Raw genomic sequence first — 26,476 nt, 5'->3', positions numbered from 1 at the left:
TCACGCTTCGCCACTGGTACTGAAGCTGTTAACGGCTTCATTGGTTCTTTTATTTCCATTTTTGAACCATATATTGCATGAAAATTGAAGTAACATGGCAATGATAAATTTGCATGGTTTTCTTTATGCATCCCAATCTAATCGTACTAATTTAGCTCGAGGATAATTATAGGACTAATATCTACTACAGAAAGGTATTTCCCAAATTAATAATGGCCCATAAAGTTGAACTACTTTTACCATGAGCGTAATTTAGAAAAATGTCTATTATCTATTAGGGTTATGCAAAAATTATGGCATATTTAAAATCGAATTTCATCAAATAATGCAATGCCTTTATTGTTAAAAATAAAAGAAAAATGGGAAAGCACTTTTATAACGCACTTGAAATATTCTTCTTGATTTGCAAATTTATTAATTGCATAATGTATCTTCCACAGGTGCAGCGTCAGTCTTTGTGGTGTGGTTAGGCTACTGGATGGCTGTCAAAAGAATTTGGTGAGTCAATCTTTACAAATTCAAATATTTGATTGAAGATGTGTTTGCATGTCACAACATGATCTACAAATAAATAAAAATATTAAACTATTTCATGTCATGGACGTATTTAAAAGGGTTGTCTGGACGCTCCTCGCAAAAAGAGTTGCAACTACTAGTATAAAATGTTTTTCAATAAAATTACACTGCATGTTTCAGCGCTAAAATACCGTTTGTTGCATAATATGTATTAATTTCACTGGACTTACATGAATATAAAATGCAATCGGTATTAGTGTTTACGAAAATTAATGGATCAAAATGCATAAAGAATAATAGACTTAAGTTTTCATACACTCCAGATAACAAGTTCTTGTTATTTAAAAAATTTAGCATTTTTCTATTTATTTCCTTCGTAGATAGATAAGGTAAAGTTCCCTGTGCATATAGCACCATGTCGTGAAGGCATATAGAATAGTTTTTTTTATTAAGAAAGTAATCTGATCTAGAAATATGGTATAGGTAATGAATATTTTACACCATCTTTTCACCTTTAAATGCAATAATAATAATAATGCCATTATACGTATTGCTCTTCCTATTATATTTTGGGAGGGTGGACAGACCATTCCCCTACCAGCACAAACTGTAATAACACAAAAAGTAATCTCAAATCACACAAAACATTCTAAAGTACATTTCTTCAATAATAAAGAAAAATGCAACATATAATTTTCAACCACATTTATTTTTCCTCTTTCTAAAAAAAATCATAAAATTGTACAAATTGTAAGAAATGCAGAGGAAGACAAAGATATATGTGGAATCAATATTATGCACAATGCAAAAAAAAAAAGGAACTTAATGTTGGCAATGTGTTTGTGTGTACGTGTGGGTTCACATCTCAAAATGTAAAAAAAAAAAAAAAATGCCATATTTTTTTACCACTAAACAATGGATGTTCAGGGTAAAAATACCACACACTGGAATCCCTACGTTTTTACTAAAACGGAATGTACATTATAGAAATAAATTAACTAGTCAACATGCATAAATTGTGCTGTTAGTATACAAAATAAGATTGGACCCTCATGTAGCCGAGACACTCTTAGCTATACATTAAAAAAGTTACTTACATAACACTTGAAATATTTTTAATTGAAATAATGGCAAAAACAATAAGTCAAATAGTTCATTGAAAACATTATGATTCACTAATTAGCAATGTAAAAATTGTAAAAATACAAAATATTTTTCTTTACAATTTATGGAAAATTATGAATTTGTATGATACAATTGTATTATTGATATGTTTTGTTTTTCTACTTTAAATGCCTTGCTTTGCAGTCTTGTTCCTCTCTTGTTTTGTGCGTGTAGAGTTTGATAAGAATATTGGTGTTTTGATATGTTAGTCCAAAGTTTATTGCAAAAAGAGATACAGAAAGGCACTGTTCAGTCTTTTCCAATAGGCAACATATTACTGTTTTTTAGACTATTGTGTGTCTTTAGTATGTGCAAAATTACATTAAACATGTGATTCATGAGCATGATTCATGAGCACAAAAGAACTGCCCTTGTACACCTATAATTAATTACATTCTGGAATGTAAATATCTAATTAAGAAGGACAAAACAACAGCCCTTATACATCTATAAACAATTACATTCTGGAATGTAAAGTTACTTTTATCAAAACTGTGAGAAAGTTTTCAAGTTGATAACGTATCACAATTATTATCTTTGTCATTATGTCAAGAAGAGAGTAAAATCTTTTAGAAAATTTGTCATGTTCTCAAAACTATATTTACTAAATGTATATATAAAAAAGTGCAAGCAAGGCAATGGTAGCTATTTGTTGTGTTTGTTATACCTATTAAAAATGTTTATATTATCACATGTTTTTTTTAAAACACAAGTCCAATGTGTAAAACATTAAGAAAAGTTTCTAGAAAAAAGGTTGCATGTTGGAGAAAAGGCAAAAAAGCTCTTCTTTAACATCTTTAACATTAAATATGCAAATATATAACATTACATATGCAAATGTATAACATTACACTTCATAGAAACTAGAAAACAGTGTAGAGGGTATTACTTCGACATTTTGCAGTCCTTTTATCATGGCAATATAAAAACTTTAGTGTCAGAAAACCCTCAAATTATGTGGTTTGTAACTTCTAAGAATACAATTTAATGTATCCTTACAAGTAACTCACAATTATCAAAAAAATATGCTAAAAATATATAATAGTATATGTATATATATTACTTATACATAGACAAACAAAAATCTTAAATGCATTGTACAAAATGTGCTCCTACCTTAGGATTGCACACCCTTAGGGTTATTTCACCTTGAAGCAACAAGCGGCATGTATCAAACGTAATATTGTGTGATCTGTCATGCTGCTGTGGTGTTAAACATTGGTGTTGATTGGTTCTCAACATGAGCAGAGTGCCACTTGTTGCCTCAGTGTGAAATCTCCCATAGCATCAACTCATCATAAATATTATATCGGTAAGCATCCTCTGTACACAGCTGCATACACAGCAACACGTTCACATATTATTGCATTGAAACTACAACTCTGCAACAGTCAGTACCAGAACAACTTCTTCTACAAGGTGTTCCAAAAGTCGTGTAAACCTAACTTCGATCGCTCATATCATGAAAACTGTATAACATATTCACATCATGTTTTCTTAACTATGAAGTCTCATCTACTGAGATATTTAAAAATACTTTTGGTTGCCAGCTTATTTTATACTGCCAGTGGCGAACACTTCCTATAACCAAGAGTAGGACATGTTACCTCTGTCTAGGGAGTGTGTGGTCAGCAGGAATTGAACATAGTGAGTGTGCAAGTGGCATACGTACATGCATACTTACTTGATATGTGCAGGAGTGGATGGTGGTTTTGTTGCTCCTGCAAGCCACTTATGACTGCCACATGTGAAAGCCAGATTTGATCTTCGGGGTGAGTGATCTTACGTGGGAATTTTTTGAGAATGTTCCTGCAAAAAACGGCTCTGTGGTAAAGGCGGTGGGAACATAATGCTGACCACAGTGTGGCTTAGATCGAGAACATCCACCCTACCACATGCATTTCTTCCTTAAAATCACTATTCCATTAAATGTTGCACATTACAACAATTGGTCCCAAACCACAGATTAGGATAGAACTAGTCACGAAACCACGAATTTTGACCCTAAAATATTTTCTTACACTCTTTTCCTCAAGAAATTAACATTCTGAAAAAAAAATCTCTGACCTTAGGTTTCATGATGCATAAAAGTTGTCCTAGTTCTAAGTTCACATTATTATGCTGAAATAGGTTAATCGGGACTGGACCTACAGTTTAAAGTGGAACTTGAACCTCTGTGCAATGCCTCCACCGACAAAGTACTTACTCATAATGCAAGACACCTGGTAAGGCTATAATTATACAGATTTTATGCCATGTGCAATAGAAGTTATAGTTGTGCAACTTTTGAAACAATATTTTACAACATGCAGATCCATCTCTGCTGGTATGCAATTAATACTTTTTATAAAAAACATTGTTATAAACTCCTATAACATCACAGAGATTCCACTGAATGCTTATTATGTTATCACAATCTTCCACACGCAGGTGGATTTGAGAAACATGAGCAACTTTTTTAAAAACTTGGTTCCCTTTTCTTAATATATATATCAGCTTATATATTTTTTAAAATCCTAGATGTTTCACGGCGCATTGCTAGCGGCTGTTTCTATCTTCTTGGCTAGTTCACCCACCACCTCCCTGTAGATAAGGGGGTCAAGGTTTCTTCCTAACATGTACAGAATCCACCAATCACCAACTTCGGTTTTTCTCGATATGGCTTCAGCTACTTCACGAGGAACCATGCGGTTCCTGGCATGAAGCAAGTGCGGTCTGAGGGAGGGAAGGGCAAGTATAGCGGCCCTGTACACTATCAAAAGGGAGAGCAAGGTGGCCAAGATGATGAACCAAAACCAGAGGAAGATGTAGGTCTTTTCGTTGACGATGTTGAGTGGAAGAACGCAGAGAGAGTCATGCTTCTGTATCGTACCTGAAGCACCATATTTATGGAACGTGCACTTGGTCACTCGCGGGAACAGATAAATCATTGGGTCCACTCTCTCCTCCTGAGATTGTTCTGAGAATGAGACAACCCTGAGGCCGTAACTGAAGAACTCCCCGTCGAAGAAGTGGTCCATCAGGTACAGTTGTCCGATGATGTTCACCAAGCAGAGGAGCTCACACACCCAGTATCTTATTGCATACATATTGTGTTGCTGAAAGAAACAAATAGATGTTAGTTTCTTTTTGTCTTAATGAAAATAGAACAAAGTACAAGTCACAGTTCTTATTAAATAGACCATTAAGGGATATGGGCAAGATTTCTTATCGGCTGAAGCTGAATCTTTCATACAGAAAAAAAATGCATACCTTCACTATGCATATCAATTGAAGGGTCAGGGAAAAACCGGATAAGTCAATTTCTGTTTTAAGCAAGGTAGTATTGTCATTTCCTGCCATGTTGATGCTGTGCTGGATTTTACATTATTTGTTTCATAAATTTGACATTTCTCAATCATGAAAGCATATGATTTTGTACCTTTTCGTTTACATGTTCAGTAACGTTTTGCAATTAATATTCGTATTTCTGGAATTTGACAAGCATCGATAGCATCGACTTATCTGTTTTTTCCCTCCCTAACCCTTCAATTGTTAAATTGTGATTAATTTATTCGTAAAATACTATTTACGCCAGAATGTTTACCGAACACATAAAAAGTCACAGAGAAGGAAATTTGTGATTTTTACCGGTGATTCATCAAATGCGTAAAAATGTGAACTTTGCAAGAAATAATCACGTAAAATACTACATTTACATTATTTTGAGTCTTGGTATGCAAGTTCAGCATGTCGCTGTATATACTTATAGACCGTGACTTATAAATCAGTGAAACATTTTAGAAATTCACTACAGATAAAACATGTCCAGTAATAGGCGACGGATAGTGGTAATTCTGATGCCAATAGTTTAGCATTATAACAAAATGCGATATTTCGAAAAATTAGAGTAGATGCCATGGGGATAGAGCAAAGCCTGGCAACCGTGGATTAGTTGAACCTTCGTAAACAACCTGCATGCAAGATTTATAAGTAATGTAAATGGGTATTTTAAGTAGTCAAACCCTTCCTGGGATGATTAACAGGTTCCTTATAGCAATTACACCTTATTGACATTATGTTTTAAACGTTTTATTTGTTACACAATTATTGCCTCACAAGCAGGGTTTCCAACTCATCAAAATCTCAAAAAATGACCCATAGAATGACCTTAAAATTATTTTTAAATGATGGTAGAAATAAATTTCGCTCTAAAAATGAAAGCTCGATTCTTGTCATAAATTACAAGAGAGTAGTTGAATAATTAGACAAAATCCTTTGTTTGGTGGTTTAAGCTACTGAAACAAATGGAAAAAAGCAATCAAGTGCTATTGTAGTTTTCTAAATTTTTATTTCGTTTTTTTTGTTTGTTTGTGTGTAAGTAAGTCAGCATTTGAAAATACAGTTGTGTTTCGCGCACATCAGATAATATATTTTTTTAAATATACTCTGACTAAAACCACAGATTAAATCGATTACAGTGGCCACCAAGGATTCAAAGGGAATCTCAAAGTATTTTAAGTGCTGGCAGAAAAATAAATGTACCACAATTAATTAATTACCTATTGCCAGACATTTCAGTTAAAAATAATATTGTTCATTTCCATTGACCGTATTTTCGATTAGTAGCGAGCTTGAAAACATACCAGGTAGGGAAATTTAAAATTTAAATACATTTTGATTTGATTTGTTGTTTTAAGTCCACTTTATGCACAGTAAGGCTAACCGGGACTGGACCTACAGTTTAAAGTGTGATCTGAACCACTTGTGCCTCCACCGGGTATCGAACCTGAGACCCCTTAGTTTAAATACCTAAATTATGCTACGAAATTCATGTAAAATTCACGAAACGGTAGGGTAAAGGAAAAAAAAACATAAAAATGAAGAGAAATGCAATAAAAACGGCAAGAACTACTAAAAGCCAAAAAGACCGAAAATTGCAAAATAAAAAACAACGTTTTCTGGTTCTAACTGAATGGAAACGGACTGATACCAGGTTTTCAAGGCTCAGAAAACAAATATGATTTTTCATCAACTTCCGAGCCATACTGACAGTGGCATCGATTAAGGGGGCGAGGGGGGGGGCAGGTGCCCTCCGTTCGCCAATCGTCTTCGGGAGTGTGTGCCTTGATGAGTGTCAACAACCTCAGTTGCGAAGTAACAGCTGTAGGGGTAATATCACTCTCTCGTTGCAACGTTGCCAAGCGTTAAGTCTGTTGTTTTTATTACCTTGTTTGTGCAGTGTTTGGGTATCTATCTATCTCTCTCTCTCTCTCTCTCTCTCTCTCTCTCTCTCTCTCTCTCTCTCTCTCTCTCTCTCTTTTTACAGTACGTTTCGCAGCATGCTGTGTATCCGACGCTTATTTGTCTCGTCCCGCCAGCAAACTTTCGGTGCCTTGTGACTCGAGAATGCCCAATGTTCGGGCACGTAGCCAGAGGAAGAGCTAAGGGGACTGAAGCCCCCTCGAAAAATATCTAATTTAAATGTTATTTTTATTGTTAATAACAGAAATAAAGTTATAACCACAGTAAAAACTGAATTACATCGAAAAAAGTTTAGTGAATAATAGAGGAAGCCGGTTATATTTTTATATTCTACCATTTAATCCAAAGAATAAATGGATTCACAGCTTCCAAAACTTATAGCTTTCTTTGTGAGAGGTCACAGAATATACACTTTATGAGTAAAATTTACCACTAACTGTTAAAGCCTTTTTTGAACGATTGTGTAAAAGTTAATAACAAAATACAATAACTATGATTTTCAGTACACTAACTGTACAAAATATAAGTATTTTACGGTAAAATAACAATTATTAGGTCTATTATTGTCATTATTATTTGTACTAATCAAGTTTTATCTATGGCCTGACCCCCTCTACAAATACTTCTGGCGACGCCCGTGCTGATAAGGGAATACCCACCCCCCTCCAAAATAAAATTCTGGCTACGGGCCTGCCGATGTCAGTCGAAGAGAATTCAACTGATCGCTGATTTGTTGTTTCCCAGCCGCCAGTTGGAATTGCCAGCGGCATAGCTCGATTTTAAAATGGTGGTCGTCAAAATGGTGACCGTCTCTGCACAGTCTCTACGAAGAACAACCGCGACCAACCTTCATGGGCAGATACCCACGTTCTTTCTCAGCCAATGCCTCCAAATCCATCCACCCTTCAGTCTCACGCTTTCCCAAGCATCGAAAGTTTGGTTCGCTCAGGTTTTTCCCACAATGGGAAAGCACTTGCTGATTTTCACACAGCACAGGGAAGCCTGAACTATTTCTTTGAGGTAAAATACAAATCACGACCTCTTCACGTGCGGCTTACGTCGGAAAATTCCAGCAACCTATGCGTCATGGGTATTAACCTCCTGGAAATTTTATGGACTGTGCAGTGCTGCTGTGTATGAAGCCACAAGGTAATTTTAGAGCGGCACAGTGCGTGGCACAAATAACTGTTTCCTTCCTATCATACCTAGGTATTATCATGTTAACATAGATAATGCAAGTATGGGGTTACAACCAGGCCCGTAGCCGGGGGGGCTCAACCCCCCTGGCACTGCCATCAGCCCTCTTCGCATTACATAAAACTATTTTGTATAATTTGTTTGCAGCGAAGAGTGAAAATGTAGACATAAATCCACAGAACATGAACAGCAGCAGTGGCGTAGCGGCCGACCCCGCAATGTGGAGGACGGGGGTGTAGGGGCCCCGCAATGTTTTCTCTGCGCTCCTGAAATTTTATATAATTTAAGAAATTCAACACATATTGCAGGTTATTTAAAAAAAAAAAAAACGAAATAGACAAAATGTAGGTCTACAATGACAAAATTTGAACTCGAAATTCACTGAGGTGAGCACAAAATAGAAACCCCCAATCAGTGAACTTAGAATATGTATCAATAGAGTTACTGTACCTAATTTATTAGTCAGGGGACACCACGAACAACTTCACGACTGTTTTATTTATTTATATATTTTCATGTGGAAAGTGGTCGAGTGGGTTCCCAGTAACATATCATAAGACAATGTCTTCGATAATAAGCAGGGCATGGCGTACTAGTTCAATTAAAGAGGCCATGGAAACGTAATCTGTGGGCCCTCAGAAATTCCGTATTAAGTTACTTGATCGCAGATCGCCTAAAATAGGGGGGGAAATCTCTCATCTCACTCCTTTACAGATATACCGTTTGTCGGAATCTTTTAGAGTATAAATTGTCTGCAGTTATGAATCCAGTAGGAAGATTCAGTGGCTCGGACAATCTGGTTTTTGTTGCCACGCAAACAAGAAAACTTGGTATTTCATGAACTTTTACCACTAACATTAGTTTTATGTGTAGTATTTAAAATGTAACTTCCCACCAAATATTTTCAAAGTGGGCAGAAGTCTTTTCATATTCAAATAAGAACTGAGACAAATTTCCCACATATTCCACAACTGTTAAGTGTTACAGATTATTTTAGATTTTTTAGCTATGGTGTGATAAGGTAGTTTAATTTTGTTTTAATTGTTAAACACTTCAAAGGGGGGGGGGGTAGCTAACTGTTGTACATCCGTTACCATCTGACGTCATCAATAATATATATATATAAGTTGTAGTACTTTCGAATTTTTTTTTACTAAGGGCCCCCCACATATTTTAGTTGCAGGGGGGCCCCAGGGCACTGCGCTACGCCACTGAACAGCAACTATTACATTCGCTCATCTTGTTTATAAGTTGAAGCCCAAGTAACTGCAAGTATTTAGAACATTATCTAGACTTTGTAAGTTCTTTCATAGGGGAGCTTCTTTATCTGTACCTTCACTGCCCCTGTTGCGCCCTCCATTTATTCAGAAATCTGATCATGCAAATTTCCTTCGCATCTGTATCAAAGGTCAACAGCTCTCAAGTTTTGGGAACGAAGGAGAGTTTCATTGATTCGGCCGGGATGGAATGTACTGTTGCCACTGTGATTGAATATTGTGCACTTTTTGTGTGATATAAATATCTGTATCATCTAAAGGAGTATGGAGTGTGTAAGGGGTGATTTCAGTATCAATCAATTAACACTTCAAGATATATTTTAAACGATGCAGAAAAATGTAGCATTTGTGTGATATTTATAAATTTTATGTAACTTAATGACCCCTTTCCCCCCCACACACAATTTACCTTAATTTAATACTTAATTTTTTAAAAAATGGAGTTGGTTTACAAAGCCCCCTGATAACCCGTGAGCCGCCCCCCCCCCCCATGGATATCAATTCTAGCTACGGGCCTGGTTACAACATAGGGAAGATAGGCCAATGTTTACTGATCAAATCAATCAATCGGTTTCTTTAGGAGTTTTCATACCAAGCTATAATTTGTAAAATGTAGAATCAAATATACTTGTCAATATATTTTCACACACACACACACACTTTACTTTTTTAATATAAACTACTCGCGATACACCAATTTGACGCTGTGGTGATAATTACAGATAAAATATACAGATCATAATGTATTCTCGACACGTTCAATATTAACTGATCAGTCATGGTTAAATCAAGGATTATCTATTACAGGATGGGACACTGAGCATATTCTCCATTGACTTGTGCGAACACTTTTCTAAGGCCTTATAAACAACAGACTATACATACCCAGTACAAGCAGAGCCATCTGGCGGGGGAAGACAGCGTACTCGAACAGTGAGGAACTATCGATTAATACGTATATCGAAGTTTGAGCTCGATACTTGGAAAGCAAATCGACTTTTTTCATTGGAATGTAATACATTTACAGAAGGAATAATTAAAATTTGTGGATTCTGGTTTTGGGTTGTCCAAAGGAAATATTTAGAAAATATTCGAATCGCTCATACATTTACTAAACACATATGTTATTGGGTCATTTTCTGGTTTTCGTAAAATTCAAGACAAGAAACAACATTTTAAAACTTACACTAAAAATCTTACTTGGTGGTTCATTATTGTAACTGATTTCAGGATTTTTCTATTATTTACCTTGGAGTTTAATGATTGCAATCCACGTGATATGCAATGAGATGAACAATAATAGAACCGAAATATCTCGCCCTTGCACTAAAATAACAAACTACCCGTAACGCAGCACATTTACCAAAGAAGAAATATTGTACTGTGGAGTTAGAATGAAAATTCATCGTATGCAAATATAGAGGAATAATTAGCCAAATAATGTCAAACTGTAAGAATTTGTAACGTTGACTATATACGTTTTTTTAATGTGATTTTGGTCAACGTTGACCTTGGACATTGTCTTCTTCTTACTGGCATTAATTAAAAATCATTTACTATTCCTAAATGTTGTAAATATGTTTAGGTTTTCCTTTAAAATAATAACTATTCACGTATGCAGCCAAAACTCATTTGTAGGATACAAGAAAGATTTATTTTCCAACTAAACTTAAATTTAATTCTACACGAATTTAATTTACACACACACACACTTAAAATATGTAGAGTTTCTACTTTTGCTTAGAACGATGAAACTCAACCTGTGTGCTTTGAGACTTTTTAGAGGATGGTATTTAATCAATATAAAAGGTAAACAACGCACGTAAAAGTTTTGTAATGAGATATCTACGTTAAACACGAATACCCAATTCCTAGCCTATTCTATACTATGCTTGACATAAGACAAAAAACACATCTTTCACAGCACCAGACGTAATGACAAAACCAATCACCACTGAATTCCTAAACATCCCAGGAATAGCATAAGGGAATCACAGAAGCTTTAAAATTCTCCACAATGAACCTAAATATTGGTTCAAAAAGTAAAATACAGCCACATAAATCGAAATGTACTTATAACAAAAACTTGATCCACGATGCATTACCATAGGTTAGTCAATAACCAACTTTGAGAATAGTGAAATGCGTCACAATCTTCCATGAAAGTCTGAAATCTTTACAACAGCTTCATTAAAAGTTTCAAGTTCTTGAATATGTACGACGTAACACAGTACTACATAAAGTTAATACAAATATACTTTATAATGTACATCCCTTGAATTTATACGATCGTTTTATGAGTTAGCCTCTGATCATGGACTAATGGCACCATCAGTTTAGGACTGTAGTTTTCGTCCAAGCGGTTAGATGACGCTAGCAACTTCCGTATCCTCTAAGTGATCTCCGCGTTCGCCATGGCTTATGGGGTTGGGTTATCCTCATATATATAATCCTTGGTTAAATTACGAACATGACTGCGTTGTCATCCGAGAATGTTCTCTCCAGTAAGGTCTATATAGGATGGTAGCAGCTGATTCGTTCCCTCACTGTGACGTCATTCTTCTTTTTCGGTAGCTTTGTCGCAATTACCAGAGCACAAGAAATCGATGTAGGGTTATTTATGTTAACCGGAAGTACTCCGTCATGATGCAGCAGTATTCTTTGGCTGTTCATGTTGCTATATCGGTGCGCCAGTAAATATCTTGTGATTCGTGAACATTGCAATATTTTTAGTGCTTGTTCTAGAGATTTAAACTAGTGGGAATGACAGTAGCTTTACATTTGGGAGGTCACGAGTTCACTCCTCACGTTGGAGTTGTCTCGGAGTTTCTTCTTATTTCAGATGAATGCTGATTGGACCTTTTGATCAAGAAACAATCGCAAAACAAGAAATGACTTTCCAGTGTACAGTGGAGAGGTGCAAATTAGCGAAAGAAAGCGGAAACAAGGCAAGATTATGCAAAATAAGGACTACACACCAATACACACATTTATGAGTACTATAAAAATAGGTATTTTGACCCGAAACACTATCAATAGGAATTCAAAACAAAAAATGTTTCAGTGCAAAGAAATAAAAAAAAACTACATAGACAAAAATCCGCAGTGTAATGATAATATAGAGTGGCCCATATATCAGTTTACACTAGCAGTTATTAACAATAACTGACACACGTGGGAGCTCCACAGATGTTCTTTCTGAGTGTTCTTTTTTCAATTTGATCTCATCAGTCATCATCATCGTCGCGATTCGCCATAAGGGGGCAAAAACTAACAAAAAATAAAAAAAATACCAACTGACTTATGGGGCACACTGTATTGCAATGTTTTCGCTAAGTTTCGCGTATGGAAAATGGAAATAACATGCCCGAACACGTGTGACTTATGAGGTATGAGGAAAGCGTTCAGAGGCTCTTAATATTCATTATTCCCGATCCTCTCCTGATCTCAAAACAGATTTTGTTCCGCACCTGATTTGATTAGCAGGAAGGGACGTCGAGATTGTTATCTGCCTCGTGTTCAGAAATTGGAACAAGTTTCCGTGAGGCATGGACAACCAGACAAGACAGAAGACCTTGCAAGTTTAAAGGCCCAAGCCTTGCGCCAGATTGAAGCAAAAACTCTGGTGCTATCTCGTCTCAAGATCTTGGAAGGCGAAGTTAAATAGTCACCGATGCAATGTTGCCAACCCGCTTCGTACGGAACCAAATCTGGTCATTGTATGGTTACCAGACTGAGTCACGCTACAGACATGGGCAGGGGTAGAAAAAACTTAATTCAGGCGCCAGCATTATACATCTCCCCCCCTCCCGCCTGTGTGTGTGTGTGTGTGTATTTGCAAATACGAGCTATGAAAGCCATGAATCACATTCTAGAATGTGACCTTAAACATTAATTTATAAATTAATACAAGTTTGGCTCAAATGTAATTAATTCTTGCACCGAAGGTTCTACCGGTAACCACTGGCGTACGCAGAGGGGGGCTGATGGGGCTACAGCTCCCTCCGAAATTTTTCGAAAATCAATATTTTTCAAATAAAAGCAGAAGATCTCGGGTGATATATGCAACCTCCCCTTAAAATGACCCCCCCTTGCCATTTTTGAGAGTGGAAAGTTCGAAATATAAGAAATATCTTATTGTGTATACAGCCCCTTAGAAAGCAGCTATTTACTATCCACCTTTACAATTCCGGCCCCTGAAAAAAAAACATGTATACGCCAGTGCCGGTAACAGCATGAATAACTATGCAATATAATCTAATATATAGGAGACTACCATATCATTGAAGAATTTAAAATTTGGCTAGCAACTGTGCAGAGAGAGATTTACAATGACGAATGTTCATTATTCGGATTCAATATACACATGATACAGACACACACACAAATTAAATAAACCATACTGTATTCGTTATAAAAGTAATGGAAATTTCTGTAAGTGAACTCGAAATTTTTAAAAAAATAACTTAGAGAGCTGAATATGAAAATCCGTCCTGTATTTTTCAACTCCCCTGGGATGGGTGTTTTCTCTGCGAGTATCAGTGTAAATATTTAATATGGTGAACATCAATTTTTGCAACACTCAGCCAGAAGCATATTTTAGATTACTGCGAGCAACTTGTCTGTAAAATAGTTGAAATGTCGGTGCACGCATGCCTAAGAATAAAGAATGACCTTGCATATCCTTGCTGGAATTCAAAACACGAACGATTATATTATTGAGAAGGAATTATCGAAAGCTATTTGGTTATTTCAACACCTGATATTGCATAACTTTGCAGTTAAGTCGCAAAACAAAACTAGATTATATTCATATTCATGTTGCACATTTTGTAAGATTCTACTGGAACTTTGGCCAAGGTCAGCGAAGACGCTTTCGAAAAACGACCGTGATGTTCCAAAATCTGAAAATGACATCTTCCAGAGCAGTGGCTCTCAACCTTCGTGACCCCGCGGACCATCTTAATAATTCGTAATAATCCACAAATAATGGAAATACATTAATATAAAAGAACTTCTAAATCACAGACAGTAGCTATCATTTTCCAGACAGGAACTTGAGAAGCAGGAATGCAGTGGCAGACAAAACATTCACAGGGCCACGAGCACCGCCATTTCAAGAGGGGAGAACATCGCACTTAGGTAATAAAGAGTGCAGATGTTATTCCAGGAACAACCACCCAAGACAAAGCGAAACACCAGCACCAAGATTTCCATAGGCAGAGCCTCCAACATCGTGATCCTTAAAGTTAACGCTAATACGACTATTCCACAAGCACGGAAACTTTCCTACGAGCCTAACCTTGTTTTCTTTAGAGACAGTAAATTTCTGAGTATTGCAGTGCAGAACGAATGAAATCTATCGTAGAGTCCAATGGCAAACAAAGTTCATGCGACTTCCATGAATTCAGCACATTTGAAACGAGTCGATTTTCTTTTCTTCTTTAGGTCATACTCACGTAGGCAAATTTCTTTCCATTTACAGATGCACGGAAAACATGACAATAAACCTCAACATCCGAATCCTCGTAAATAGCTTTCTGATTGCTTAAAACTTTATACATTAATTAATATGTACCCTTCAAATTAAATATTAGTAAATACATTATTGCATAACCATTGATAGCATTAGTTCCATTATGTCCAAGCTCGTTGACAAATATATTATTTGGTTTAAATTAGTTCACAACGACTGTGTTTAGTGGAATCTTTTAGTTTTCTCTAGCCAGTATCATGCGCGCCGACTACGTGGGTGCTCCGGGGCTCGAGCACCCACATAAATAATCTTGTGGGTGCGCCGCACCCACAAGATGTTTAGTTTGATAAAAACAAAATAAAATAAATATTTCTCACTTGCCATTATCAAAAAATAATAAGCAATTAAAACATTGAGATGGGACAGAATTTGATAAAGACAAGCTAACATTGCACAGGGACATGTTTCTAGATGTGTGCAGAACGAACAAAGAAAAAGTGGCCAACTTGTCAGACATTACAAATATTTCAAGTAGAGAAAACAGTGGTTCCATGCGTGAAATGTTCACGATTTTGCGGTCAACAATGACCCAAATAATATTGAATGATTTGTCAATTTTGCATGTTCATAAAGAAATGACTAAAAATATTGACATTACCAAAATTGCAAACAAATTCAGAAGTGCAAATGACGTAAGAAGGAATGTGTTTTATATTGAAAGTTAACATGTCATGATTATTATTATTATTATTATTATTATTATTTGGTACATAAAGTTAGTCATTTTGTAGTTTCTGTTCACAACAAAATCCTTGCATAGTTCTTTTTGCAATACAATTAAAAGGATTTGCATTTATGCAGATTTTTCATTTTAATTTGTATGAATGTGGTATTTTCTTTTAGTAACGTGTTGATAATATTATTGCCTCTTGCAATCATTGTGCATGTAAGTTGTTTAAAGTATACAATACTTGATAATTACAGATCTATCCGCCATTGATATGCACCCACAGAAATTTTGGAAAGTCGGCGCCCTTGGCCAGTATCATTACATTAATAGCGTCGTTGCCTTGTAATCAAGGGGTCCCGGGTTCAATTCCCGGTGAAGGCACATAGGGGTTCGGAACCCAATCTAAACTGTAGGTCCAGTCCCGATTAACCTTACTATGCAGAAAGTGGACTTAAAACACCAAATCAATCAATCATTACATTAATTTGGTAAGTGCAGATTTTCATTGCCATGTTCCATTTCGCACCTCGAAAAATTACAACTTATCAGATTATTTTCACATCAATTGGCCTGTGATGCCCGTCCGTCAATCACCAAATTTGTAGGCGGTAAGCAATGCACCCCCCCCCCCCCCGGTTAAATCATTTGATCCATCAGCCACTGACGCGAAAGCATTTCCTGTCATCTCAGTTGAAACCCGAACGAAATTAAATATTTCCAAGTGGTTGCCAGCTCGGGCTGCAAGTCGCAAACTTCAAAATGACCTATCCGGCCTGGTGTAATTGACGACAGGGCCCCCGCTACCTAAAACAATGTACTGGAGCATTCACGTGAATCCTCGTGTAGTTTGCTTTCGTGGTTGTCCAGATGCTTGCAATAGTTTCATCACACTTCAGGAGCAATGGTTGTCTAGCCTGGCTGCCATGGGGGACCTGGGTTCGGTTCCCGGGATGGGCGATCTAGGGTCTGAATTTTTCCGGCCAAATCTCTGTAAACCGGTTCCCGGGTTCAACAAATGTGTACTGGGGACAACCCTGAGGCGTAAAGGCGGTCGGAGCGTTGTGCTGATCACATTACCTCCAGAAATGGCAGCGATCGAGAATGTGTGTGGCTCTGCCTGCAACATGACCATACATGCGGCTACATGGCACGGAGCAACCTTCCCTTACATTACTACTAGGGAATGAACGATATCGGAAATTTGATATCGCGATATATCGTCAAGAAAATACATAGATATTTTTTCCGTACCGTGATATCGGTGATATACCGTCTCCACGATATACATCGCCAAATATCGTCACGATGTATCGCCGACACGATATACATCGTGGCCAAGATATATATCGTCTAGTTGATATCGCCTGGACGATAGTTTTACAATATCGCGATACATCGTCTGGACGATGATATATCGCCCAACAGTACTTACTACAACGTTCAACTTCATAGTTACATAACAAAACACAAATGTGACATACAATCAGAAGAATGTAATTAAAAAAGGAACGAAAAAGTACAAAATGCCAAGATAACCTTGGACGAACTACTACTCAACACTTCGCCAAACCACTTTGACACTTAATTACCAAGAATTCAACAGATATGATGACGTTAAAAACATTCACAGAACTAACAATGGATTCGAGAAAAGAAGCTAAGAAAAAGTAGCGGTGCATTCAACAAAGTACAAAGAACACGACGTGGCATACATGTCTTTGAACTTCGTCAGCTGGTGAAACAGGAAACTCATTTTAGCGCGTTGTTGTCAATTGGGTCCCGTTTCCCCTTTTCTAACACTGAATACTCGCCTCTATGTACCTACTTAAAGGTCCTTGTGATCTAGAAAGGAAGTTTGTTCTTGTCACTACATGGAAGCATTGTTGAGTTTTGGGCGTATTTTTCTTTTTTCATTTGATTCACGGCAAGAACTGTGCTGTGGTATAAAGTACAGCTCTGTTTTTGCCTTTTATTAACTGGACTCTGCAAAACATGTTTAGTGTCCAGAGTACAGTTGGAAACAATTAAACGCACGCTGATAATGGCTACACGTAAGTCCGTTCGCAGTATTCTTATCCACCAAGCGGGAAGCAAGGTGAACGAGTCCGTACACTAATCAAGTGTCATTGAAACAGAAAGTTCAAGAACCAACAAACAGTTTAGAGATGTTGAACAATGTTCTTATTCGTATTGGAAATCTTGAAAGGTCTTAAATTTCACTTGTAAACCTAACGGTACAAGTAATATTAGCCGAATTGTCCACCACCATTTTCATTCAATCTGTTTTCAACATCAACTTCGTATCAACACAATTCCCCTTACAAACAAAACAATAGAATAATAGCGACGGACAATTTGCCTACTGTTTTCTTTGCGGTTCGCTGTACACGATAAGAAAAACTAGAAAAAAATTTCAAATTTTACCGAAAGATGGCAGTGCCTGCAACAAGAAAAGAAAATAAGTTTGGAGCCTTCGGGAAAATGTACGTTAGTTACAAACTGAGATTTTCTGATGTTTTCATCTAAGTCACACTAAATCAATATTATAAGTACACATTTATTTGGACATGCGTAAAGATTCTAAACAGTGATGAGCGAACATTTATATCATGTCTGTAATGTTTGATGTTAAAAGATATAATATAAAGCTGTTTGCTGTAAAACTATTTTTACGTAGAGCTTTTCTTTCTTGGTGAAATTAAGTGCCTTTTCCGAACAGCATAGAAATAGATTGACAATAGCAAATATAATTATTTTATTTATTTTATTTTCATTTTAATTATATATCGGAAACTCGAAAGAGGTGTGATGAGTTTTCTCAGTATTAAAAATGTAATCTGACAGACCAGAAGAAAAAACTGTCGATCACGGTGATGCAAAAGTATTTTCATAAAAGATACACTAAAACATTAGTGTATACGAGCGGGAGATCCTGATTCGATTCCCGAGACGAGATTCCACAGCCTCTAATAAATGTGGGCAACCCTGTCGGAGCATAGTGCTGATCACATCACCTGCACAAATAGCCGAGATCGTTGGACCATTTGTATTGATCTAAAACAGGAGCTCTTAACCGAGATAGGGGGGCAGGGGTGAAAGGATACTCTCCCATGACGCTGGTAACCTAGAAATACATACATACGCACCTGTGATTGAAAAATGAAATGTGATTTTTCCAAATGCTGTATATGAATGTAAAGGGAAGGTACGTGAAGGTAAGGCTCCACGTATTCTGGAGCATGGGCGGAACCAAATGTGATCGTGCTGTTTTCATTTAACAATTGTATGGAAATTAAGCTGACCTCCTTCCCCCCCCCCCCGTCAGTAGTGGCGATTGGGTGCCAATGCTGGGGGGGGAGGAGGACTGTGTATTTTATATTGGTATAAAAGGCTTAGCTTGGCATTAAGAGACCATAGTGCGGGGGTATAAAAGTGGCAAGAAGTGGTGGGTAACTACCCCCACTGCCCCTGATTATCGAACGCCAAGCTTGCATGTGGTAGCCAAACGACTTACTGCCCGGATCACACAGAAATAACGTTGGATAAGATAGCATAAGTGTTGAAAATCGTGCTTTGTATAGCTACAGGGAATATAATTTGAAAGAAATAACTTTTTGCATTTTACCGTAATGTACACTTACACTTTACTGCCACTTTCAGGTAATCGCGAAGAGGAGGATGATTAGTTAAAATTGACGAAGGGATATTTGCAAATAAACATAACGCAAAGGCGGGATTTGAACTTGGATCCTTCGTGATGGGATAGCGAGTCCAGCACGTAACGCATGCGACCTCTTACGGAGGAATAACGAATATTCCTAATACCAAGCCGACTTCCTGGGTTTTAGGTTTGTATTCTAGTGAAGTAAGGTTTATTTGCGATTTCCTTCATCTACATAACCGGGCGATACATCACAGTAGTAAACTTACTGACATAAACACGTGAAGATATGGTATAATCAAATCAGCAATCAGATATATGTTTGAGTGGAAATTCCCACAATAACCTGCACAACACGTGTTGCCAGAGGCTATTTCAAGACTGTCATTGTGGTGACAGATGACTACAGAGATTTTCCTGTTAAAAATAAGCAAACACCCCCTCCTCCCTCTACCCTGTCTGGAGAATGTCGTCTGTGACGTTTACAAGCTTCTATTTTTGACTGTGCAAGATTGTTATCTTACAGGTGAGGCAACAGCCCTCTTCAGGGTCACGATTGGTCCCCACTAATACGTCAAACAGCTGTAGTTACGTCACAGGTAAGGAGGCATGCAGATATGCTCGTATATATCGCTGCACAGAGAAAGGGGGTAGGGAAGTAGAAAAATAAAATTATTTTTAGGTTCACTTATGCACAGTTGGTTTACTCCGGAATAGAACTACAGCCAAATAGAACTATAAGTTAAAATGTGTCTGGAATAAAACCAGAGATCCTCTGAATAGAGCCGACAGATGCGGTCGGTAATGGGAGGAGGGAACAAAAGAATGGCAAGCGTTGTTCTTAGCCACGGGCAGGGGCGTCGCCACTGAGTGGGCGAGGGTGGGCTCAACCCCCACACCTAAATAGAATGAACACATTATATATATATATATATATATATATATTATTTAGATAACGCAAAGTAACAGGCTGGTAAATAATTACAGTATAAATCAAAAGTGAAGAACGTTTCTAGATTCTCCACTAATTTGGTTTCCTTTCATTAACGTCCGAAAAATAATTACGTGCGCCCAAAATGATTAAATTAAACTTTCAATACATGTAAAAACATTGAACAAACCGACAAAAATAGGAAAAGAAATATTGAATAAATTTGATCAAACTGGTTATTCTACTGTAGAATTATTTTTACTATTCCGGTAACTGAGACAAAATGAGTTTTGGTAAGTTAAATCTTTTTTTAATGTTATCAGTTGAAAATAATTATCCCATTATACGTTTACAATCTTCGTTTGTATTGTAAAAGCCTAGAGAAACTTTTCTTTAACCAACGAAAGCTCATTTCGTTTAATTTTTATAATATTCATTTTCTTTACAAAATACAGGAAATTCATATGCAGAATTTTTAACAATAATAAAAATTGCATACAAAATATTTGTAATAATATGTATGGATTTGAGCCATGCAAGAATGCTCCAGTACAGCACGTTGATTTGGGGGAGCACCCTCATGAAACGTTGCTCCACCTTGAAAAATTCCTGCCATGACAACTAACCAGAGCCCACCTAAATATATTTTATGCACCCTTGGCATACCCAAGAAAAATTTCTGGCTACGCCACTGTCACCGGGAGACATAAGTTGCAGTAACTTTTACGGACAGATGTAAGGGAAAGGGATAATTTGCCACCAAAATAGATTTAGATCTGTACACCATATAAAATTATATAGAATAACGGTTACAAATTTGCACTATACTCGTAACTTATCTTGCTTTGCGCTGCCATTGCATTACGCGCCAGTTTTCGATCTTCGGCAGAGATGGACGGAGCCTGCATAATATTTTATATTTATGATCACTGATGCAGATTTAGGTTGCATTATTGTGTTGATAATAAGATCAAATGGCCTTCGCGATTTGTCAAAAGTGGCTGAAAAGCGAAGTTAAATAAATCAAATCAAGTTATTGTATTGTGATACTAATATTGACTGGAATTTTGTTTGTATAATGTACTCAAATAAAATATGGCTTACTATCGTGGTTTTATCCTTTGATAAGTTATAATTTTATACCACACACAGCTTTAAATACGTTTTGGTGGGAAACAGGCAAGGAACAATTTGGAAGCCTTTTCTACACGGTAAAACTTCTCTAGAACTCCTGAGTGACTGCTGTCTTATGTGACATTTAGTGTTTATGGGCAACAACAGTGTTCATGTGATTGTTTTCAATTGTTAACTCGCACAGATAGACGAATGTACATATTTGGAAATTCTGCCTGTCAATATCACCTGCATTCCTATAATATTAAACTGTTCCCCCTTGCACTTTCTAAAAATCAACTGCTATCTACAAGGACCTATTCAGGGGGGATCCGGACCCCCTCCCCCCCGAAAGACTTACCAAGTCCTAAAATTAAATAATGGAAATTTGCTTGTTTAGCATTTATTGCATAATTCAGGGTTATTCATTTCAGCCGAACTTCTGTCAAAGATTAGGTTGTGATCAAAAGACTTTGAATGACAGTACAAAAGAAGATTTAATACTATTTACAATAATATGCATAAAATATTAATCAGGACCTTTACTGTTCATCAAATGAACATAACATGGATAAATCTTCAGTTCTTTACATTGAATTTCTTGGACAGGACAGTTGCTTTTATACAAATACGTATATTACATGATGAATACTTAGTGCTGTTATCTCTATTCTTATACCGCTTTTTGCCTATTCATGTAATAAAAACAATAAAATATTAATCAATTTATATACTATGAACACTTATAAATTATATTAACATATTAATTTAAATATGTACATTTCTACATACATGCCTGCCTATCCACTAAAAGAGTTTGGATAAGACAAGAGTGAAACTCCCCTTTCAGAGAAAGGTGTATGCTACCCTTTAACAAGAATCATGACATCTAATTTTGGACATTCAGACATTTATGTGACCTTCAGTATTTCCTTTTGACATTGAAGACGGTTGCAGTTTGACAGGAAGCATCAGAAACGCTTGTTTTTATCACGAAATTTGGTCTCTGACCAAGAGAAAACATGAAGGAATGAATCATCTTGACTCACATCCACTATCAACCACAAAATTCCCGAAATTGTCTGGTAATCATTCGTGGCATTTATGGACGTCTAGGGGCGGATTCTTGCTTATATGATTTGCATTATTACCTTGCAGTAACACATGTAATGTTTTTAATTCTTTCCACGTTTTATTTTTATTATTTAGCATTGCATTTCTGCCACTGTTAGTTAAATGCGAAGATTCCCCGGTGGCGTAGTGAAAAATTATGTTGCTGCGGTAATAACGTTCAGGTTTAGGGATGCCAGAGTGTTGGTTAATACAAATTTATAAGTATTCAACTGAGAAAAAACATTTTAGACTTTGGAGGTTTTTGGTGCCTACAAATCTGCACTCTTAACAATATCAAAACCAAAAACGCTTGAAATATGTGTGAATCGTAACTTAAGGCATATGCGACATACAACTGATATACCTTAAAATGCACAAACCTTATAACTAGTCCAGTCTTGACTTTATGGGAATAAATATTTTCTGTATATTAGTATGAAAGCTTTTAGTCATGTTATCCTTTCCTGATGTCTAAACTAGTTTGCTAGTGGATTTCAAATTAGTTATTTCGAAAAAATATTTCAATCGACAAATCACGATATAAAAATATGTACCATGTCATTGTTAAAAGATGAATAGACATACTAAGATCAGTGGCGTGCCCAGAATTTTCGTACGGAGGGAGTGGCTTCAATTTTTATGAACCAGTTCTTTACTTTTATTTATAACCTTTTCCTACAATCGATGTCCTTATTTTTAGGACCAAGGAAACGAACAGTTTTTGATTCTCTCCAACTACCCTTTGAGCACGAGCATAATTACCATGTATGATATTTTGTTTTCGTTATGCACTCTTACTTACAAACTGAAAGAAAACCATTTTAGACATACATGAAGGTTAAACAAACCAATCAAAATGCAACTGAAATAAAACATACATTTAGATATTTATAGTCAAGATTGTATAAGTTTCGATCTGACAAATATACCTGTATTTATAGTCATCATTTCGGGAAAATTCCAGGCGTGCCCACATGGAAATGAGGGGCTGTTATAGTGATTAAAAAAGGGGGGATCGAAATTGATTTACATACAAATTAATGTGTTTTCTTTCATTGGATGAGCGTATATGCAACTGCTGTGCCATGGATGAGAGAAAAAGAACAAAAGAAAAACATCTTATACAGTTTTCTCTGCAACATAATACTCTTAAGTGAAATATATGATTTAAAAATTATTATTTAGGGAGCTTTTGAAAATCTGATTATTGTAATTGCAGCCATTTTTGTGTCTTACGGACCTCATGTACAGTTAAAACCGTACAAGCATATTTGGCTTTTCCTTGAAAGAAAGAAAAAAAGAAGTAGGGGGGGGGGGGTGAAATCAACCCTAACAGAATATAACATTTCATTCATCATCAAAGTATCTTTCCCGCGCTTAACCTAGTGACCGAATCTAGTGATGTCTAATTACGGGTTATCAAGTAAGTGGCCTAGAATGATCACACCGTAGGACAACAGAAATGTTAATCAGTGTTGCCAACCCACTAAATATATCCCTAATTTCGAAAAAATCTAATTAGGCTAATTTGTGACACATTTGAATCAGTGTTGCCAATTCACTACAAATATACGAAGAAAAAATAATATTTACCTTGACATGCTGCAACAAATAGTCGATTAACACTTTCTTCCTTGCTGTTTTTTCCTCTTCCGCTCTTAGGCCTATATTTAGGCCCACGACTATAGTCCGCATTAGCCCACCTTCCCAGCAGTCCCATAGCCACTTAGGCGTGTAGCACATAGCAGCCTGCAAAAACAGTACGAAGCACACCCACTGGTAGTACGTGTAGTATTTCTTCGCTTCTTCGTTCCCCATGTCATTCGAAATTCCCGGAAAAGGCACCTCCACCCCTACCTGCCTCTGGAAAGAGTCCGGCATGGTGAATGTGGACGTTATCCAGCAATAGGTGTTTATAACGTGCGTAGGCAGGCCCTGCACTATGCAATGGATAGGGTTGCCCACAAACTGCGTGGCCGTTATGATTAGCGAACATGTCAACAGGAGCACTGTCGTGAAAATATTGTGTAAACGGAACACTGCGTTGTCCGTCACTATGTCCTGCCATTTCAAATAGTCCTTTAGTCCTCCTAATAGCTTATACATCCTGGCGTTGTCACAGAAACATGGAAGTCACTCACTGTTCCGACGCACTGGCGTTAAAAATTTCGCGTGCACTTCACCCCCGCGAAATAATAAACCGTGTATTTTCCCCTCAGCGTTCAATATGGCGTCTGCAAGTTATAGGTATAAACTGGAAATTGAGAACGGAGGGAGCCTTGTGCATCCTCCCTCCCGGCGCTGTGGTGTGTTGTTGTCTGTCGCCGAAGCGCACCCCCGTTCGTCTGCCGTTACGGGGTTGGAAAGAGCGCGCCACTGTACCCGGAGTTCCGGCTTGCCACGGGATAACGCGTGCACTGCAGAGCGATGTATTGTGGAGGCAACCAGCGCGCCACCTAGGCCTACTCTCGCACGAAGGTCCTTGAAAATAAAACCACCAGCGCTCTCGTGGCAGTGTTTCATTGAAACGGCAGCTGGTATATTTTCTGTCATGTCCCTACTCGGGTTTACATGCCTGCAGGAGTTCGTGTCCGGAACATTTTCTTGACATTTTTCGCATTTCTTACCCAAAACTTGATTCTTATGACCTCTTCAAGGTTCAACAGAGACTGCAAGACCCTGTTTTGTAGACACCCTGGTAAATATCGATGAGGGTTGGCTCCGGTGAAAGTGGATGCACAGGAACATCGATTCTCCCGGACTTTTACGCGGGAAATTTTAAAGCAGCGGACAGACAAGTGTGTTTACGTGCGTTCTTCCACGTATCTTGTCGACCACAGCGAAGATTTGGTTGTGGATGATGAGCCTGCTTACGTAGCAGCTACCTCCCCCCAATTTTTTTTCATCTAAAACAAAACTCCCATGGAGCAACAGCCCTCTAAAGGCCAGAGCGGCTTTTTCATCAGGTGACGCTTGGTCAGCGCATCGAGTCCCATCGCCGCTGTGTACTGTCTTTCGAAACTGGAACACCCTAATTCTTTTGAAGTTGCTCCCCAATTGTCCCAACGCGAAAATTTTGGGGGCTCCTTGCGAGAATCGAACCCGGGACCGTTCGCACCAAAGGCGAGAGCGCTTACCATTTTGCAGCAAAAAACGACCAAAGGCCCAATTTACAGCCATTTTTGTTCTAAATTTAACATTGCAACCCCCCTCCAGATGGGAAATACTCGGGGGGTTGAAATACTTGTTTTTTTTTCGAAAATACCTTTGTAAAGAATATAGGCTTGTGTTGAAATTTTCGAAAATCCTCATTCAAGGGTACGCCAGCCCAGGTTTTTACTTACCTTGCAATTTGGTACACGCAGGAGATATACACGTAGAAATTTCAGCGGAAAGGGCTCGAACCTGGGTCTCTGGCGTACTGTGCCATTACTCTACCAACTGAACCCAGCCCTGATTTCGACTGGTTTTTTTCACTGTTTGTACGTGTGTGAAATTGCCAATGCCTTTGAAACTGACTGGTGACGTCGACTGTGCCTAGATCTAAGAGCGTGCTTGTCATTCTGTTATCTAGATATTAATTCATTATGTGGTCGACTTTCGATATCGTCACCGAAGTTCCAGAGTTCGAGTGTCGGCGTGGGTGTTATTTGAGATTGAATCTCAGGGTGCAAAATTATTTAAGACTGGTGGGGGGCAAAGATCTTAATCTACGAACCCCCTTCCCCACAAACATACATATGAATTATACGATATACATATTTATAATGTTTTCACAAATAATAATAAATTACTAAATTAAAAATATATTATTATTATTAATTACCAAAGAATAAATAAATTTGCTACTTTTAAATATATCAGATATTATAAAGTAGCAAACTACGTCCTATACTAACTGCTTAAAGATGTTAAGAAATTATGAAATAGGGCCTCCCCGATGGCGCAGTGGTAGCGTCATCGCCTTGTAATCAAGGGGTCCTGGTTCGATACCCAGTGGAGGCACATAGTGGTTCGGATTCCACTTCAAACTGTAGGTCCAGTCCCGATTAGC

General features: G+C 37.3%; 1 protein-coding gene across 1 annotated transcript; it reads right to left on the bottom strand.

Annotated features, from left to right (window-relative positions):
• Positions 1-1,206: 1,206 nt before the first annotated feature.
• Positions 1,207-24,874, bottom strand: ogre (optic ganglion reduced). Its single transcript, XM_083110108.1, has 2 exons — positions 24,016-24,874; positions 1,207-4,778 (listed from the first exon to the last, which is right to left on the bottom strand). Exons 1-2 carry the CDS (start codon positions 24,526-24,528, stop codon positions 4,206-4,208), a joined length of 1,086 nt encoding a protein of 361 aa, XP_082966234.1. The 5' UTR covers positions 24,529-24,874; the 3' UTR covers positions 1,207-4,205.
• Between the last annotated feature and the right edge of the window lie 1,602 nt (positions 24,875-26,476).

The sequence above is a fragment of the Lepisma saccharinum genome, chromosome 23 (assembly GCF_977018435.1).
Source record: "Lepisma saccharinum chromosome 23, izLepSacc3.1, whole genome shotgun sequence".
NCBI lineage: Eukaryota > Metazoa > Arthropoda > Insecta > Zygentoma > Lepismatidae > Lepisma > Lepisma saccharinum.
Note: the sequence above shows the minus strand (reverse complement) of the source record. Positions and strands in the feature narration are given on the sequence as shown.

Bases quoted from the DNA above. Each gene is read 5' to 3' on its own strand.
- ogre (XM_083110108.1), bottom strand. From the start codon at position 24,528: ATGTATAAGCTATTAGGAGGACTAAAGGACTATTTGAAATGGCAGGAC. The intron at 4,779-24,015 runs GTAAATATTATT...TGTTTCTTTCAG, and splicing joins ATTTGTTGCAGCATGTCAAG to CAACACAATATGTATGCAAT.